Source organism: Eptatretus burgeri, chromosome 1 (assembly GCF_056783735.1).
Source record: "Eptatretus burgeri isolate ZD-2024b chromosome 1, Ebu_testis_v1, whole genome shotgun sequence".
NCBI classification, from domain to species: domain Eukaryota; kingdom Metazoa; phylum Chordata; class Myxini; order Myxiniformes; family Myxinidae; genus Eptatretus; species Eptatretus burgeri.
This window is the reverse complement of record NC_140961.1, coordinates 123,127,201-123,147,259: the sequence shown is the minus strand read 5'-3', so window position 1 is coordinate 123,147,259 and position 20,059 is coordinate 123,127,201. Positions and strand designations below refer to the sequence as shown.

At 39.7% G+C, this 20,059-nt stretch overlaps 1 protein-coding gene across 1 annotated transcript; it reads left to right on the top strand.

Moving 5' to 3' along the window:
• The first annotated feature begins 5,738 nt into the window (after window positions 1-5,738).
• On the top strand, window positions 5,739-7,242 carry LOC147035322 (U14-lycotoxin-Ls1a-like). The gene is made up of 4 exons (XM_085896730.1): window positions 5,739-5,909; window positions 6,076-6,210; window positions 6,550-6,690; window positions 7,070-7,242. Exons 1-4 carry the CDS (start codon window positions 5,843-5,845, stop codon window positions 7,072-7,074), a joined length of 348 nt encoding a protein of 115 aa, XP_085752856.1. The 5' UTR covers window positions 5,739-5,842; the 3' UTR covers window positions 7,075-7,242.
• Window positions 7,243-20,059: the final 12,817 nt, after the last annotated feature.

Below are 20,059 nucleotides of genomic sequence, written 5' to 3'. Positions count from 1 at the left end.
ATCAATGTTTGTGCCGTGTCTCGGATGGACATTAAACTGGTGTCCCTTCTGCCAGCATTAGTTGTTGGGAGTTAAAGATTCTGCAGTGTCCTTTGCAGAGAGGAGACTCGTTATCCTGAACTCTCAGTTGAGCAGTGGTGATCCTCCAGGATTATAAACCTCGATCCAATAAACTGCCTTGGTAGCCTTGTGCGCCAAACGGCATAAAGAGGAAAAACAAAATAAAAACTCTGAACAAACATAAGACAAATGTAATAAATAATGTCCACACAACAATCAAAATGAACTAATCTTCTAACATTTCACTTTCATTTTGATTCAATAAATTATCTTCTTCTTGTGTATGGCAGATTAGCTTAATTGTAAGGGTAGCAATAATTTATTGGAAGTGCGAATGTGTTGCTGATACAGTGCCCCTCTACCAAAACACACTGGTGCTCATTTTACCAATCTTGGAAGACTGACAGGCTGAGTCAACCCACTGGTGTTACAGACCCATTCAGTGGCCAACGATGTTTGAACCTAGGACCCTAGGATCCAAAGCCACCACACTAATCACGAAGCCAACAACAAGCTACAATAAGTTTTAAATGTTCCTGTCGGTTTTAAAAGAGATAGCAAACTGGTTTTCTCCATTTGCATAATAGATAGAGGTGGAATGTAACCTGATATTTATCTTTACGTAAATTGTGAAAGCATGAATCCATTAACCTGTTTCATTATCGGAGGTCAAAAACGGCCTGTGGGGCATTTGTAAGGCTGAACCATGAAACAGGACATCGGGATGCCACGTCCTCAAGGTGGACATAACACCGCAGATCGATCACTGAACAATATGTATGACATCGACATCGTCCGTGATAAGGACAACAATCCTGCATTAAAAGCAAGATGGAGTAACAAGTGGAAAAAATTATTCTTGTTTCTTCTTTAACAGGCACGATTATTCCCACGTTCTTGTGGGTTTGGACAGGGGAAGTTTTTGTCCCAAGTCTTTGATGAACCAGCTAGCCAGGCATGACTCTCGACAAAGTTGTTCGGGCATGAATTTGGAATTTGTTCAGGCCGCCGCCGATAACTCGCCTTCTCTTTGTTTTGCCATTTTAATGGGATGTCAACCTGTTGTTTCACCAGCGGGGTGATTCATAATAGTTTATGGCTTGGTCAAGATTCAAACCCAGACTAGATAGCTGAGAGGTGACTTTTCTCAAAGTAGATGAGTTTTCTCAGAGTAGAGCTTGTAATATATATATATATATATATATATATATATATATATATATATATATATATATATATATATATATATATATATATACATATATATCTATATACATATATATATATATATATATATATATATATATATATATATATATATATATATACACACATATATACATGTAAAATATACATATATATATATATATATATATATATATATATATATATATATATATATAGTATATATAAATATAAATATAAAGCTCTTTCTAACCACTGATTGACAGACTGACTGACATTAAATATTGTTACCTTCCAGGTGACATAGAAAGAAGAAATTTTTCGTACCGATGGACATCGAAGCTGGTAGAGATCACAGAATCATCGTACAGCATTCAAAAATGAAGATATAAAAAAAAATTAATGAAAAAAAATGCAGGTGAGCAACCTGGGACAAAGGAGAAGCGTGGTAATTTTGTATGCTGACTGACATCGAAGCTGATACGCCGGGAAAAATCACACAATCACCGTACAACATTCATACATGAAAACATAAATAAATGAAAAAAAAGAAGAAAATAAATATTTAAAAAATCAAATGCAGGTGAGCGACCCGAGACAATGGGGAAACACTGTTCGTATGCTTACACAATGTGTTAGCACATCCTGCTCATATATGTGTGTGTGTATATATATATATATATATATATATATATATATATATATATATATATATATATATATATATATATATATATATATATATATATATATATATATATATATATATATGTACATATATATATATATATATATATATATATATATATATATATATATATATATATATATATATATATATATATATATATATATATATATATATATATATATATATATATATATATATATATATATATATATATATATATATATATATATATATATATATATATATATATATATATATATCCTGTAAATCGCATACAAGGCAAAGACATCAGCATTCAACATTGTGTGATTTGTTATGAATTACAAGATCATATTTATATTCTCTGCCAGTCGCTCTGTCACTGTTCTCTCACTCAGAAGGTCTGTCTGTCCAGGACGGAGTTTCAATGGTCTGACTGCCCCTTCAATTTTAACCTCAGAAAAAAATAAATCAAATTGCGCCATTTTGTTTGCTACTTGAAGGCCTCAGAGGCCAGCTTCTGTTGTACATTTTAAGACTGAACAACGCATCTTCTATCATGATATAAAGGTATGTTTTGAGGTAATAAACTATTTGATTACTACTCATGCAGAGGAAATGAGGGAATGCATGTTTTTCCAGGAGGGATTGAGGCAGTGGTCTACTCTACACTGCCAAAAGAAAACTTACATCCAATCAAGAGGACTTTTCACTTTATGTACATTTAAAAGCATCATCTGTTATCAAAGAAAAGTATGTTTTCCTAATAGTCATCATTAATGATTGAAGATTTTACCATACAGTTATAAAAATAAATGTAATTTACATATGATGTGGAGTAAATGAACATTCGTGGCAAGTTCGAGGTGACGAAAAATGGGGAGGTAGGAATTGAAAGTGGGTTTTATTTTATTTGCTTACTTTTACCAATCTTTGTAAAACCTCTATTTGAGAGATGAAGAAGTAATATGAAATGAGGTAAGAATGCCCTCTTGCCTTGAGGAATGGGAAGAAAAGGGGTTGTGTCAGACAGCCAGTTAGGTTGTGAAAAAGAAGGTGGGGGTCGTTTAGGACTTGGTATTGGGAGGGGAAGTTGAGAACTTGGGTTTGGGTAGAGGGGTTAAAGGCTTGTGATTTGGTGGGGAGGGGGGGGTAAGGACATGGGGTGGAGTAGGAGCTGAGGACTTGGGGTTGGGAAAGAGGGGTTTTTAATATACATGTTCTTGGCTCACGGAAGAATTATAAACACAAAATAAAAATCAGAACACAACACAACAAAGGGAACAGCAGTAGAAAGGGTAAAACACCAACATCAGGCAGAAAGTAGATGGAGATAGACAAACAAGGGATGTGGGTAACAATGAGGGGCAGGGGAAAATGCAAGGAGTGGACAATATGGATACATAAGCAATTTTTTTGGAAGAGGTGGGGGTGGGGGGGTGGTATTATCAAAAAATAATAAAAAGGTTGGTGGGGGGGGTGGTGAAGAAAATATAATGATTTTGGATGGAGCAAGACTTGAGATGGTGGTGAACTGCTGTCTTGAAGACCTGGAGGGAAGAATGAGATTGATGAGAGTATGGAAGGTGGTTCCACAGGCGAAGCAAAAAGAGGAATAAATGAGTGGAGGTGAGCAGTGATTCTGGATTTAGACAGTTTCATTCGCAGGGGGTTGCTGGTGGACCATGTGCGTCCTGTAGATACCTGGAGGGGACAAAGCACAGAGATGGTAGAGGGTGCAAGTCCAGAAATGAGGCAGAAGAAAGCAAAGACCACCAACCTGGCAGTGATGGCGAAGTGACAGGTCCATAGAGTCAGCCTCATAGCGAGAGATTCCAATGACATTGAAGGCCTCTATTTCCACAGATTCAAGCTCAGCAAGATGTGAGGAAGGGGAGCCAATCCAGAAGGGAGAGCAGTACTCCATCGAGCTGCAGATGAAAGCCTTAAAGTCAGCATTTGCTTGGAGGCCAATCTTGAAATGTAGCTTGCCCAAGAGAGATCATGGCTTAGAGTGAGACCCAAGAGTTTGAGTGACTGAATCTCTTTGAGATGGTTGTTGAGAAAGTAGATGGGAGGGTTTGCGGAATTGTCCTTTCGGAGAGAGAGAGTGAGTGTGTGGAATTTTTCAGGATTGTAAGACATGTTCCAAGTGTTTGACCAATTTGTGATTTTGTCAAGGTCTGAAGAGAGGGAAGAGGTCACTATCTGTCTGTCAAAAGGATGAGAGATGTCACGGCAGACAGTGGAGTCATCAGCAAAGAGATAAAGAGGATTTTTCAGAGTCATTGAGATCATTGATGAAGATTAGGAATAATATGGGGTCGAGAACACTGCCAACATTGACAGGGAGAGAAGAAGAAAGGGTTCCATTGAGAGCCACACATTGGTTTAGAGAGTGAAGGAAGTGAGTAATCCAAGAGTGGAGTTGGCCTTTGATTCCATAAGCAGACAGTTTGGAGAGCAAAGCAGGAGAGCAAGGCAGGAAGCCAGACTGTATCAAAAACTCAAGATATGTCCAGAGAGACGGCCCTGACCTCATGTCTGATATTGAGTACTTCCACCATTGTTGGGATAGTCGAAGCAGCATCTCCAAGGTATAGTGACTGGTCTGAATCCGAATTGATGATCTGAGATGAGGCCGTTGGAGAAAAGGAATGATTTTATTTCAACTGCGATGATGGATTCCATGACCTTAGTGATGATTGGAAGTAAGCGAATTGGGCTGTAGTTAAGAGGATCCAATTTTACATCTTTTTATGTAATGCTGTGATGGTGGCTGATTTCCAAGCAGATGGAAGATGACCAATGGTAAATGACAGTGTGAAAAGGTTTATTGAATTTATCAGCATCTTTCGAGAACACAAACTTGACAATATTAAATTCACATGATATTTAACTGTTCTTTGCATAATATTGTTGAAATTACATTTTACATTACGTGGCATTTATGCAGGTACCTGCTAGTAAGTACATTTTGTAGAAGCGCAGATAGATAATGCAATTTGAATCTGGTTCCAAACAGGATGAGCTCTGGGATCAGATGGAATATTAAACAAGCGATATTTAAAATAGTTCATTTTTTTTAATGTACAAATTAAAATATATACATTAATCAGAGCGCTACCCCCACTCCTTCCCCTCCAATCTATGTTCATCCTCCACACAACATTGTGTTTTTATATTTTAAGGGGTTTTGAAGTGACGTCAAAGGTCAAATGTGTCAAAAGGGTTTAAAGGGATTATAGGGTCTCAAGGTGTCTCAGATTGATGCTGTGATGGCTTTGTGATTACTGAGACAGAAAATAAAAGATTACTGGAGAATATTTTTGAACTTTTGAAGTTTTTAGCTTTTTGGGTCGTTTTACATAATCAGGTGGATATAATGATGTCACAGAGCACTTTCACTTTCTTTGGGAATGAAACCTCACTCAGCGAAAATATATTCAATTTCAAGTCGATTCCCCACAACTTCACAGCTTTTGTCTGCATTTCTGTACTATACTGGTTCTTGTTGTTGGTTTAAAATGAATTTCTAATCTCATCTTAACATTTCATTTCTCATTTACTGTGTGGTCCTTTATCCTGGACCCGAATGACACATTTTTACACCTTTCACTGCCTGTTGTACTTACTTATTGCGAGTTTGCTTTACACCTGGACACCGGGAAAGCTTTTCAGGAATTTTTGTGTGCGGAGTTATGGATGGACGTAAAGAGGGGTGTGGAGCAATTTAATGATAATATCATGGAGTTGCACAATGAGTACTCACTTATCATGAGAACAGCACTCCACCCTCATTATCGACCTCCTCCCCCCTTACCTCTCTCTCAGCTATAAATACGAATACACCGAACAAGGCACGATGTCCCCATACCAGGATCGATTCAACGTGTACACGAACTCCGTCTCCTTCACCTGAATATCATGAAACTCTCCCTGGCAGTGGCTCTCATTATCGGCATCTCCATTCTGGAACTCACACATGGAGACGGTGAGTGATTGTTTTCCATTCACAACCTCAACAACTCTTGATGGAAAATCAGTGGACATTTTCACCGTTTCAGGAATGCTTGAATAACCACTTTTTTCTATTGCATTTTATGGATTGATGCTTTGTTTGATTGTTTTCTACATAATGTTTTTCGTGGCACCCATAGTGATTCAAAAGTTTTGCCCTTCGAAGGAGAACCGCAAATGCATCCACATATTCGATCATTGTCAGGTGGATTCAGACTGTGGCCGTGAGAGGATCTGCTGTCCTCGTCCATGTGGCAAAGAATGTCGGTTACCAGGTGAGTTGTAATAAATCATTGTTTGTTTGTTTGTTTTTTTGTTGTCATAGATGATTGGTGTTTGAAGTTCTTAACTCCCTTTTAAACCACCTGTTTATGGCATACTCGTCCAATGATCTGTTCAACAACGAGTATTATTGGAATGTTGAATATCCTTAATTTACAGTTTGATATCTTTTCAGCATTCTTGTTTGACTTTTTAGACTCCATAAACTTCTTCCATCCTTACATTGTCCTTCTCTTCCACACATTTCTCACATTTCACAAATCCTGTACTATCCATGGTTTTGTACAAATCCCAGTTATATGATCACCATGACTCTGTGTTTGTCTTTTCAGAAAAATGGGGAAAGTGTCCTGTTGGTATCAAAATTGGTCCCTGCCAAGATCTGTGTTTCCATGATTTTGATTGCAAAGGCAAACAGAAATGTTGTTCAAATGGCTGTGGACGCGTGTGCATGAATCCCCAGCTATTGATAGGTTTGTGAAAGGTTTATTACAAAGACGTAATATAATGTCAAATCCACAGCAGTGATCCTTCCATATCATGTATGAAACGTGAGTGTGAATCACATTTGATTATTATGTCGACTCTGGAAGCGGAGCAAGACCTTTTGTTATTTTGTAATATGTTTAAGGTTTTTCTTGTCCCTTCTTCCATCATTACATCTTCTTGTCCCTCAAACAAACAAATGGATTCAGTTTGAAATGAAAAGTACGTATTATTAAATGTAATGATTTATTGATTAGTTGATTGATTTATTTATTGATTTTAAACACATGATAATTTAATTTAATTAATAAGCTATATTTATCTATCTTCCCACTGGCCTGAGAGTGAACTTGTGTTCTTTTACAGATTAAGAGTGATTCCAAGACCACAACAAAGATGAAGTTAATTTCTTTTAAAAAATATCTTCAAACATTTATATTTCAAACTAAATCAATTCCTTTCTGCCCTGCAATGACCCAAGGATTTTGTTTCATGTAAATGTAGTTGCTATCTTAATCAATAAAACATGATTGACAAAAGTTTGTCCTTCATCAAATCGTATATTTTTTTAAATTAAAGAACAAGAAGTCTTGTGTTTAAAAGCTATCAAAATAATATGATGACAAACAAGCAAATGATGATAATAGAAAGTAACAGGTAAAATGGCATTCTGTATTAGGTTTCTGAACATGGTTACAAACACCACACCCAATGTATAATCCATCAATCAGGACCATACTCTGTGCAGAGAATTGGTGCTGCTAAAGAAGTCTTCTTGGCTATTGGGCACAATTCTGGACGGGTCACCACCCCGTCACAGTATACTTGCATGCTGGCCTCATTTTGCCGATATCGGAAGGATCACAGGCTGAGTTAACCCCACCTGGTATTAATTCAACAGCCAAGTGGGATTTGAATTTCGGATACAATGATCATAACCTCCCAAAATCCTAACCATTAAGCCAACACCAGGCATAACATATAATGCTTCAAAACTAAAGATAATCAGTTAGAACATTTAAAGATATGACTTGGATACATGTGGTGTTTCGGGCCCAATACATTTTTTCAATGTTACACTATCGGCTCAAGATGACGTGCATCAGCCTTGAACGGTGCCAGAAGAAAAGTTGAAGTATCATAAACAAGGGCAACAGATAGCACCAACCTTCAGAAAATAACCACTGAGCAAATACTGCAACATTAGTGGGTCTTGGATAGACTACTGTCATGTTAGGCGTAATTGTGCCAGAATGGTAGCGATCAATTGGCTGGATTTGAATTCCGTCGGGCATAGGTAGTGTCTCATTCCAGACAAACAAATGGCAAATGGCTACTCCTGTGCTTCTTCATGCGAAGGCAGCAGAGGCAAGATGGCAGCTTCATGCACTTTCAATAATCTATACAAATAAATGTTAGTGTGTATGTGTGTGTGTGTGTGTGTGTGTGTGTGTCTCCTCCATAAGTCCAAAATCATGAAACCGAGCAGCCTGAAACTTTTCATACACACTTAGAGAACTTGAAGGTGGTGCATGAATAAAAACTGGGTGATTCGATTTCTTAAATCACGCCTTTTGAAGAGAATTAACGCAGGGCTGTCTTAACAGCATTGTCGACCCTGGGTTAGCAATGCACTGGGGTTCCTACACACCCACCCACGGGAATAACAAGCTCGAATGAGCTAAGATCCTCGTCCTCTTAATGATGACATCATAAAAACGAATATGACGTCATTGTGATGTATCAGGTTTGCGATAAATTATCTGTGCTAATGCCCAGCTTGATTCCCACAAACAAAATTCAAACAGCTTGCCTAGTTTTGGAGATAATGGTATAGGCAATTTCCATTAGCGGCAATATGACGTCACCTTTTTTTCTGTGAAGAATTTCCAAAATCGCAGATGGTTACTGTCTGCGCAGGGTATTTTTACATATATTTGCCAAGTTTCAGGAAGTTTCGATGAAAACTGTAGGCTGTGAAACAAAAAAATAGGAATGACGTCATAAAAATGATATGACGTCATAGTGATGTATCATATGAGGGGTAATTCATATCTGCTAATGCCCTGTTCGATTCCCGCAAACAGAATTCAAAAAGTTTGCCTCGTTTCGGAGATAATTTTTTAGCCGATTTCCATTAGCAGAGATATTTTGACGTCATAACTTTTTTTCTTGGAGGAATTTTCAAAATCGGAGATGGTTACTGTCTGCGCAGGGTATTTTTACATACATATGCCAAGTTTCAGGACGTTTCGATGAAAACTGTAGGCTGTGAAACAAAAAAATAGGAATGACGTCATAAAAATTGATATGACGTCAGAGTGATGTATCATATGTGCGGTCATTTATCTGTGCTAATGCCCTGTTCGATTCCCGCAAACAGAATTCAAAAAGTTTGCCAAGTTTGAGATAATTTTTTAGGCAATTTCCATTGGCGGAGATATTGTGACGTCATAACTTTTTTTTCAAGGAGGAATTTTAAAAATCGGAGATGGTTACCGTCTGCGCAGGGTATTTTTATATATATATATATATATATATATATATATATATATATATATATATATATATATATATATATATATATATATATATATATATATATGCCAAGTTTCAGGAAGTTTCGATGAAAACTGTAGGCTGTGAAACAAAAAAATAGGAATGACGTCATAAAAATTGATATGACGTCATAGTGATGTATCATATGAGGGGTAATTCATCTCTGCTAATGCCCTGTTCGATTCCCGCAAACAGAATTCTAAAAGCTTGCCTAGTTTGCGACAATTTTTTAGGCAATTTCCATTTGCGGAGATATTTTGACGTCATAACTTTTTTTTCTAGGAGGAATTTTCAAAATCGGGGATGGTTCCTGTTTGCGCAGGGTATTTTTACATATATACGCCAAGTTTCAGGTAGTTTCGATGAAAACTGTAGGCTGTGAAACAAAAAAATCCACAAGACCAACAACGTGAGTTTGACTTCGAGATCCTCCACGAGGATCTAAAAATGTAAACGGTCAATAAAAGTTAAACCTATAGATTTATTGGTACTTTCAACAAAATCAATGTTTGATTAATCAACACAAACTTTTGAACAATATAACATAAGCCTTGAAAAACACAAACATTTCAACATATAAATGATAATTAATTGAAACACCATACAGACGGAGATGGTACAGTATGAATTATTTATTATTAATCAACACAAACGTTTGCGAAATGTCTTTGCAGAGAATTGTTTTATAATTGGCTTGAAGTCAATGGTCTTCAGGATGTCATTTTCCATGCACATGAGTGAAAGCCAGTTCAAACGCTGCTGCCCCACTGTGCTGCGAAGCTGATTCTTTGTAAGTTTCAATCTTGAAAATGAACGTTCCCCTGTACAGTTGGTCACCATCATGCACAAGAACACTCTGAGTGCAATTTAAACATTGGGAAACACAGATTTCAAGTTGTCCGAAATTATTTTTCTGCACAACGCAGGGAGAGTCTCACAATTTTCATCAAGAACCATGTTGTGCTGGAGATGCTTGCATTCATTTAGAAGGTCATCATAATCAAGGTCTTTGTAATACGCATTAGCCAGATGTTCACACTTTTTGTTTAGCTCATCAGAACCAATTGTTTTCAATTGACTGAAGAAGGAAAACAGATTTCCAATCCATGAATAAGCTTCTGCAAGTTTTGTCAGGTCAGAGTTCAGAGAGTCCAGGAGAGGGAGGAATGTTTGTACCTTGAACTTTTCACTTTTGTTTCGAAGTATCTCTTCTTCTGATCCATCATATCCAGTAAGACGTACACTTCACTTTCGTTCCCGTTTCTTCACATCACTATAATCCGAATCTGGACACCTACTCCTGGCCTTCAGTTCATAGTCACTAAATTTGTCTCTAATTTCCTGAAGATACGTTTTCAGAGACTCAAGAAGATTCATGGCAACAAGTATGTCCACATCTTCTGACTGCAGGACCTTACTTGTTTTGTTCACTCTTTCGAGAATGTTGTTCCAAAGAATTGCCAGAAAGATCGTTTCCAGGTTCTCCATTTTCTTGCTCAATCCTTCTGCCTCTCACCGAGTGTTCACTTCCTGGTCAGTGTCAGCTGAAACAGAATCCAGTGCATGTTGAATTTTCTCGAAACGTCCATGCAGAGCATGGACAGCATCAAAATGTGACGACCATCTCGTGTCAGACAGACGCTTGACCCCAACATGATCTTTTCCTAAAGATTATGCCAGATCATTCCATCGATGTGTAGAAGCTGAGAAAAAGGAATACAGACACTGAACAAAGTCAAAGAATTTGGCAATCTGCAGACAACACTCTGCCGCTTTTACTCCCACCAAGTTCAGGCTGCGTCGAGCACAGGGGACAGAGATGGTGAACTCATTCAGTTGACGGATCTGTGTTTGCAATCCAGTATAGCGTTCAGACATATTTGAGACATTGTCATAGGACTGACCACGGCAGTTTGATAGTGGAATTTTGTTCTCATTCAGGAAGATTGTGCAAGTCAGATTAACAACATTATAACAACTTGAAGCACCTGCTCCCTACAGGAGCCGTCAAGGGGGTCATATATTATTATATTTATTCGAAGCACCCGCTCCATACGGGAGCTGTAAAGGGAGTCATGTTATTATATTTAAGCCTACTTTACTCCAAGGTGTCCCAGGATTACACACCCTAAAATGGTTGCAATCGGTTCAGCCGTTTTTACGGTACCTGGGAACAGACAGATGGACAGATGGTGAATTATAGTAAGACAAGAAGCACCCGCTCCCGACGGGAGCCGTCAAGGGGGTCATCTTATTATATTTATACCTATTTTACTCCAAGGGGTCCCAGGATTACACACACCGATGGTTGCGATCGGTTCAGCCGTTTTTGCGATACCTGAGAACAGACAGACGGACAGACTGTGAATTATTGAAAGATACAATATTATTGCGTAAACAATACAATATTATTGCAGATCAACAACATTATAAGAAATAGCATTTGTCAGATAGTTCAGCACAAAATAATTTATATTATCAATATAATTTGAAAAGGGATTTGAATCCCAGGTCTTTCCAGCGAGAGGTTGAGTAATTATCCACTCTGACAAGAGATCTCTCATGAACAATATGGCAGCATGGGGCTCCGAGAATCGTGGTGCCCCTGGGCAACTCCCCAGTGTGCCCATGCCTTAAGATGGCAGAGAATTAACGGCCTTATTTAATTAGATCCTTTATTAGGCACATCCTCGGACACCTCACTCTCCCTCAATGGGGTATTAATTCGCCTTTTTTTTGGTCTCCTCGACAATGCCTTGAATTGGAACAGGCTGCAATGATTTCTTAACGACAAAGTTTTATTTTTCACGTTCCTCACTCATATCATCAAATGCTGAATGTCCATACCTTCAAATCACTGGATATTTTGCAATGCTTATACAGTAAATGCCTGGAGACGCCAGAATTTGTGGGTTTGTTTCATTTCCTCACATGCCATAACCTCTCGAATCTCGTAAACTAAGCCAAATTACAACATTTAAGCTCCAGTCGTGAGCTTTTTGGGGCCCCGCTGTGCTATGCGGTTGGTGCCTCAGGAGGTGTCTCATCTGCTGAAAATGTGCAATTATATTTTTTTGAGGACATCGCTTTGTTTAACCTTTTTGTGTGATCTGCTTTTATAATCCATCCCTCACTTCGACATCAATACTTATATTAAAAAAGGGGGGGGGGAATACCCTGGGCACTTACTGGTCTAATAATGTTCCTGAGGAGGAAGTCAACGTGGGAAGGAATCATTAAAATATACCAAAGAATCAATGTTATAGCAAATACCTATTATGGGGGGGGGGGCAATTCCCCCACCTATAAATCCCCTTCGACCCCAATTTTTAAAATAGCGTGAACAAACTTTGGTACATCATGGGTGCGATGAAGGTTGTGTTCAGGTTTCATTGAAATTGTGTGTGTAGTTTCGGCGAGGAAAGCAAATACATATTTTGGGGCGGCCACCCCCAAAAATATGTGAGCCACCCCAACTAAGTTCCAGGTGAGTTAATGAGGTCCATCGACCTCGTGTTCATTATGTTTATTCTATTTGTGAAGACATAGACCGACATTTGTGTTCTGTGCCTTGATATATATGTGAATATAATTTCACTAAATTCCCACATGAATTCCTCTTTCAAAGAACTCTGTTTAAAGGCAAATCTTTGTGTTTGTCGTTTCTATGTACTTTATGGGTGTGTACATTTGTGCACATGTGCATGTATATAAACTGTATTACCCCAATGGCAATTGGCCCTCGTATGTGTGTTGGTCGTTATCTCCATTTGCAGGTTTCAGAAGGTGGAAATAAGCCCTCTCGTATATGCTGATGTGTTGTCATTTGGGGAATCGTCAAAATTTTGGGTTAATTTTTGCCAACCTAATTTTTTAGTGACTATGGACCATAAATTTATCAAAAATTCAGGTTGGCATTTTTTGGCCGCCATCTTGGATTACTGGCCGCCATCTTGAAATTTGCTATATAATAACACATTATTGCCCATATCTCGACCAATAATAGTTGGATTTTGATGATGTTGATTTCTAAATATGTATAATTACACACTGGCCACATTGAACTACAACTACATTACCTTAACCATGATGTTGAGTCACCAATTTAAAAATTATATCACTTTTAGTCTGTTGTAAGGGTTGAATTAGCAATTTTTCCTTATATGAAGAAATTTAAAGTGTGAAAACAGTTATTCATCTGAATCAGTTTCTTGATCTGACATGCAGTCCTGTTGGGTATTCATACAGCTCTCTGGATTGGCTTCACACTTGCACAATTCTTTGCACTCTAAATTGTTTTGCTTGCAAGAACAACGAGCATTACACAAACTTTTGCTGCAACCACACCTCACCAATTCTGTAACTGATTTAAGGGGCTGGAGGCATTTTGGACAGAATTGGTTTCAGTTGACTGGTAGATTCTCGATACCATCCAAGCTTTGCTGGGTCAAGACGACAGTGCTTTGGAACAAGTACTTCCTGCCACACATGGCACTGTAGATGAGCTCGGCGAATGTGTTCCACCATGTTCTTCCATGTTATTCTTCACTGTGCAAGCTATCTGTGAAACATGCTGAAGTGTGTGCTGGTATGCTGGGAACATGTGCATCGTACTGGTGCAGAAGAAGATTGTGTAGAGCTACAAGATCTAGGGGGACCTCTTTCGCTTTAGCTGGGTAGAGTCCTGTGTAGCGAGGGCTGTTTCATACCGCCTGTTCGATCTTCCAATGTCTGTGACGTTAGTAGTTTCTGCATAGCATGGAGCATGCCATTTCGCATGTTGGTCCTTTAGCTGTTCTGCAGTTATATCACCCAGACGGTTATGAATTCCAAGGAATTCCAGTTCACCTAAATCAGCCCTATGACGGACAGAATGCAGAAATTTTTCATATGATGAATATTTTGGGTGTTGTCTCAACAAATCACTGCTATGTTTTTGACATTTAATACACAGTTTATAGTTTGTATTGGTCAGGTCAGGTATGGGAGCATGTGCCAGAATAGTGCGTCGCTGTGTCCACTTTCCGCCGGTACTCCAGGGGCCTCCGTCTGGCCATCCCCCAGGCAGATGCCAGGCCCATCCCCATCTCCTTGAGATGATGGTCAACCTGCTGCAACCACGAGGCACGTGGTCGGCCCACTGGCCTCCTCCACTCATGAGACTCCCTCACTGAGAGAATCTGGTGAGCAGGATTAGCGTCAGGAAAATGAGCCACATGTCCATACAGCCGCAATTGATGCTCACGGACAATGCAGATAACAAATCTCATCCCAGTCTCTCTCAGCAACCGCTTGTTGGAAACAAAATCTGACCAGCGATAGCCAAGGATTCTCTGAAGAGACCTGGTACCAAAGGAATTAAGTCTCCGTCTCAGATCCTTGGTCAGAGTCCAAGTCTTGCATCCATAGAGCAAGACTTGAAGCACCAAGGACCTGAAGACTCGGACTTTCATCCTCCCGCACAGGTACCGGCAGCGCCACACCCCATGATCCAGTGAATCCATGACTCCCCAGGCCTGACCCAGACGTCTATTGACCTCTGACTCACAGCCAGCAGAGACATGAATATCACTGCCAAGGTAAGTGAATCTCTCCACGACCTCAACATCCTCACCACAAAAAGGCACAGACAGGACAGCAGCATCCAAGATGTCATTGAAAGCCTGGATCTTAGTTTTGACCCAAGAAACCCGTAATCCCAGCAGCTCCGACTCCTCATTCAGCACCTCGAGGGCCCCCAAAAGGATATCTAAAGTCTGCGCAAAGATGACTCCAGGGGTTTTGGAGGCAAACTGCAGTCAATGGAGATGACTGCATCATCTGCGAAATCAAGGACCGAAATCTTGACATTCCCAAACGATGCACTGCAGCTTGATTTTTCCGACATCCTCCCTAAAATCCAGTCCATACAAGTGCTGAAAAGTGTGGGGGCCAGTACACATCCCTGACGAACTCCAGTAACAACGGGAAATAAGTCAGAGATGGTACCACCACACTTCACAGCACTCTCAGTACCAGAGTGGAGTTCAGACATCAGATCGATCAGTTTTGGTGGCACCCCATGAAGACCAAGAATCCTCCAGAGGGCATCCCAATTCACTGAATCGAATGCTTTACAGAGATCAACATAGGCTGCAAGCAGCCCCTGCCGAAACTCTCGTCTGCATTCGGTGAGGACACGAAGAGCAAGGATATGGTCAATCATTGACCTCTTTGGTGTAAAGCCTGACTGCTCTGGACGCTGGTGCTCAAGCAGATGGTGGCGAACCCTATCAAGAATTGTCCAAGCAAAGACCTTGCCCTGCACTGAGAGCAGCGTCACCCTTGGTAGTTGTTGCATTCTTGGTGATCACCCTTCCCTTTCCAGAAAGGGACAACAAGGCCCCTCTTTCAATCAGTTGGGATGATCCAATCAGTCCAATCAGTTGTATTGGTGCATGGTCTTTTTGAAGGTGGCTCTCCCATCTTTCTTCAGGCTGTTGTAGCTATATTCTGAAAAAAGCAGAAACAAATATTTAATAAATATTAAACATGTGAAAATAGGTATTTATGGGAAAATAGTCAAATTAGGTCATGATAACAGCTATGAAATTTCAAAAAATAATATAATAAAAATTTCATTATTTTGGCTGCCGCTATAAGCTAAAAAATGGAATTATTGACAATTTCCTTGTCAAGTTTTATATTTAGACCTTTATAAAGTATCACAAATGATTGCTCGCCCTCTAAAACATACATTTAGACACTAATATCATGTATTTATAGACATTTGTAGTAATATTCCCAGGGATGGTTTTTAATATATCTGTGAGGTTCTTTGTCACCATTGCCATAGCTCCAACTGTCATTGGTCAACTTTGGCATTCTTCATATTCCAGGATCTTTTCACTTCATATTTGAGATCTTGGTATTTGGTCATTTTCTTGATTTCTGCGTTGTTTAGGCCAAAATTGCCGGGTACTGAAACCTCAGTGTGTGTGTGTGTGTGTGTGTGTGTGTGTGTGTGTGTGTGTGTGTGTGTGTGTGTGTGTGTGTGTGTGTGTGTGTGTGTGTGTGTGTGTGTGTGTGCGTGTGTGTGTGTTTATGTGTGTGTCAGCTCCACTACGAGCCTTAGATACTGTAAAAAATGTTGATAAGACATCAGTGTGAGAGTTACCACACCACCTGCAGGACTCTAAAATGGCTGCTATTAGGTCCCGCCTCCGCATGCTCTTATTTTTTTTCATTGTGGTTCCTGGGTCGCAAGCATAATCGTTTGCATACTGCCATCTACTGATGTAGGGATGTTACTTTCACACTTTGCATTCGAACACTCATTTGAAACCATTTGGTCAATTTGAGAGCATTTGTAGGGGATTATGATGTGGTGTTCTCACATTTGTGTATTATATCGGCCGTGCATCAGGGGCCACACTTTTGACCACCAGGGGCCGCCAGTGGCTCGCGGGCTGCACAAGGAAGAACAGGGGTCCAGACCAATTCAAGAAGGCAGCTCCAGCTTTGAAGGCCATTAGAAATTATGAGAAATTTGAAACAAACATGGAAAGAGTCAAGCATCTCTGGGTGTTCCAAAATTTTTAGGAAGATGAGGCTGACATGGAGCTCACTTCCATCAGGCGAGTCACTCATCAACTTGGTTAGCTCAACAGCTCAATCTGAAGATGAGCCCCAGCCACGTCTGATCATTACCGAGGAAATGTATATTTCAACGTATGAGACAGAATGGCAGGTGAAATCAAAGCGAAGTGTAAACAAGAGGTTTGCAAGCTTATTGGATTTTTGCATCCATTGTCTGTCAAAACTGTCAAAGCTGTCTTCCAAAGAAATTGCGCAACAAGTGTCCATTCTTGTTCGAGCAATTCCCAAATGGATGAAGTGAACTTGCAGTGAAAGTGAACTTTGAGTCACTTTGCCTTTCTTGAGACACAAAGTCGCAAGGATTAGAGCTCAATGACTCGTTATCATGGTTGGAAGTTATTGTCCGACTTTAGGTGACCCTGCGTATGGGCATTGTGAGCACAAAGTGATCGCTCAGTATGCCAAGGAACATGAAGAAATATTTGCGCTCTACCATGGATCAAATTTGTCTGTTAAATCTTACTTTGCTCTGCATCGAGAAACAAATTGTTAAAAACTAAAATCTTGATACAATTATTTCAAAAATTTTACGTGAAAAAGTGGTGAGTGAAATCGTGTCATGATCAGATAACATAAGAAAACATACTACTGGTCTAAACTGTCAGAAATTTAGACAACTTTAGTCATTTTACAAGGTATTTTGAGGATAAACGTACAAAATCAAGTTAAATTCTAAAATAAATGACTGCTGCCCCAGAAAGCCTTGTTTTTGTTTTCTTAACTCTGGCTATCTCTAAAGTCAATATATGGAATGTTATTTTATCATAAGATAGAAGCCAGGTCATTGACTCAATATTGCACCAGCCTTGGTGGTGTAATGCTTACAGTGCCCACTTTGATTCCAGGAGATCAGTGCTTTGAACCCTGGCCAAGTTATAACAGAGCCTTTAAAAATGGTATGTGCTGCTTCCTTCCTTGATGCTCAGAATTTCAAGAGGGTGTACAGCATGGACCATGGATAAATAACTATAAGTTGGTAATGACAGTGCATTCTTTGAAGGGCTTCATGGCCTCCTCTCTTTTTTTTTTTGTATACATTGTCAAGGCTCGTATGAGAGCGAACACACAACGCACAGCAAGGGGGGCATGAGACAAGAGGGGCAGGAGAGGGAAGGACAAAACAGTGGGGAACAGAGACATTAGATCTGTGGAAGGGAGAGGGAAGGGGTGGGGAACATAGGGAATACAAAATGGACATTACAGGGACTTTCAGGAAGGAAAACAGGGAATTTGAAGGAGGTGGGATTGGGATGGATTAACGGGGGTAGAAAAGATTGAGGTTTTGGATGGGGGTTTTGTTTATATCATTTATATAAAATCATTTATATAAAATCATTTATATAAAAATAAAATAAAATTTATATAAAATTAAAAAAAAATGTTTTATATAAACGTTTATATCATTTATGTAAAAATGATAAGAGGTGGTGGTGAACTGCTGTTTTGAAGGCCTGGAGGGAAGAAGGGGATTGAAGAGAGTGTGGGAGTTTATTCAAAAGGCAGGAAAAAAGAAAAATGAAAGAGAGAAGGTGAGCAGTGATTCGTGATTTTGAGAGTTTTTCCAGAAGGGTTGCTGGTGGACCTTGAGCGTCCTGCAGAAATATGGGGGGGGGGGGGGGTGGGACATATCATAATCAGATCGGGTGGAGGGGGGGAGACCAGTGGGAGATGGGAGAGGACAAAAGGACCACCGACCTGCCTGTGGTGAGAGAGTGAGAGGCCCAAAGACTCAGCCTCACTGTGAGAGATATCAATGATCTTAAATGCCTTGGCTTCCACAGCATGAAGCTGAGAAAGGTGAGAGGCAGGAGCACCAGCCCAGAAGGGAGAGCAGTACTCCATATAGGCTGCAGATGAAAGCTTTGTATGTGGTCAGGAGCTCAGGATGGCCGAGGAAGGACTTTGCACAATGGAGAATTCCCAGTCGGCAACTGGCTAAAGTTCATTGAATAAAAGTTCCTTGTAAAGGAACTTGCTTATTTATATGATCCATCAATGAGTTGATGGTGTCGAGACGTGAAGAGAGTAAAGGGTTGAATGGAAGAGAAAAAATATATCGCAGAGTGCACTCTTACCCTCTTGTCGGGATGGATTATGCAGATGGAAATGTTGGTCCGACCCACTAAATACAAAACTAAAATTGGAGTATCTTTTCTAAAAAGTCACTTGGGCTACACATGAAAGCCGACCTGGTCTGTTCAGCTGATTGTCTGGGCAGGGATCACTTTTTAGTCCAATACTCTAGAGTCTAGACCATGGCAAAAGCAAAACACCGAGATCGGTCAAAACCAAGAAATCTTCTCATTCTTTAATATCATAATAAAAATAGGACCACTGGACCTGCAGCTTATCTGGGCCCTGGCCTAACGTTGTAACCCAAACTTTGTAGAATTTTCACTGGTGGGTCTGGAGAGGAAGATTTTTTAAGGAATTTATGCGATTTTTCCCAAAATTTACAAAATCAGCCATTTTGACATACTTCCGGTCACGTGATCCGGATGACCTCCGCAATTTAACATTTCTACCCTGGTCTAATGTTGTAACCCAAATTTAGTAGCATTGTGACTGGTGGATCTGGAGAAGAAGATTTTTGAAGGAATTTGCTAAGTCCGTCATCTTGACCAACTTAAAGTCACGTGACCGTAACGAGCTTTGCAATCCCCATTACCAGTCGGAAGCGGAACATTGCTGCCAAAATTTCAGTCGGATCGGCCCAGCGGTTTGGCTGGAGAAGTCGAAATAGAGGACGGAGGGATGGACGTTGCACAATGATAATACCTTATCAGGAATTCTAATTCCAGATAAGCTAATAATAATCATCTTCAGACGTCGTATTTACATAATCAGTGTGAGGTGGACTGCCTCTCTCAATGGCAATGACTTTGTTACCATCCGACAAAGTTTTACTTCTTGCAGGATCCTTTGCTGTTTTTTGTTTGTACCGTTCATTCTGCAGTTAAATATTTACAGATACTCTCTGAAATCGTAAGGTAACAGAGGGGTGGGTGGGACTACGACTGCCAATCAGCCTAATGGGGGTTGGGCCGCTGGACATATTTGCCTCTGGGCAAATCACACTGATATGTGTGTGGTTTAAGGTGGAATATTATCAGGGTTGTTTATCTATAAAGTATATACTATGAAATAAAGTACTGCAAA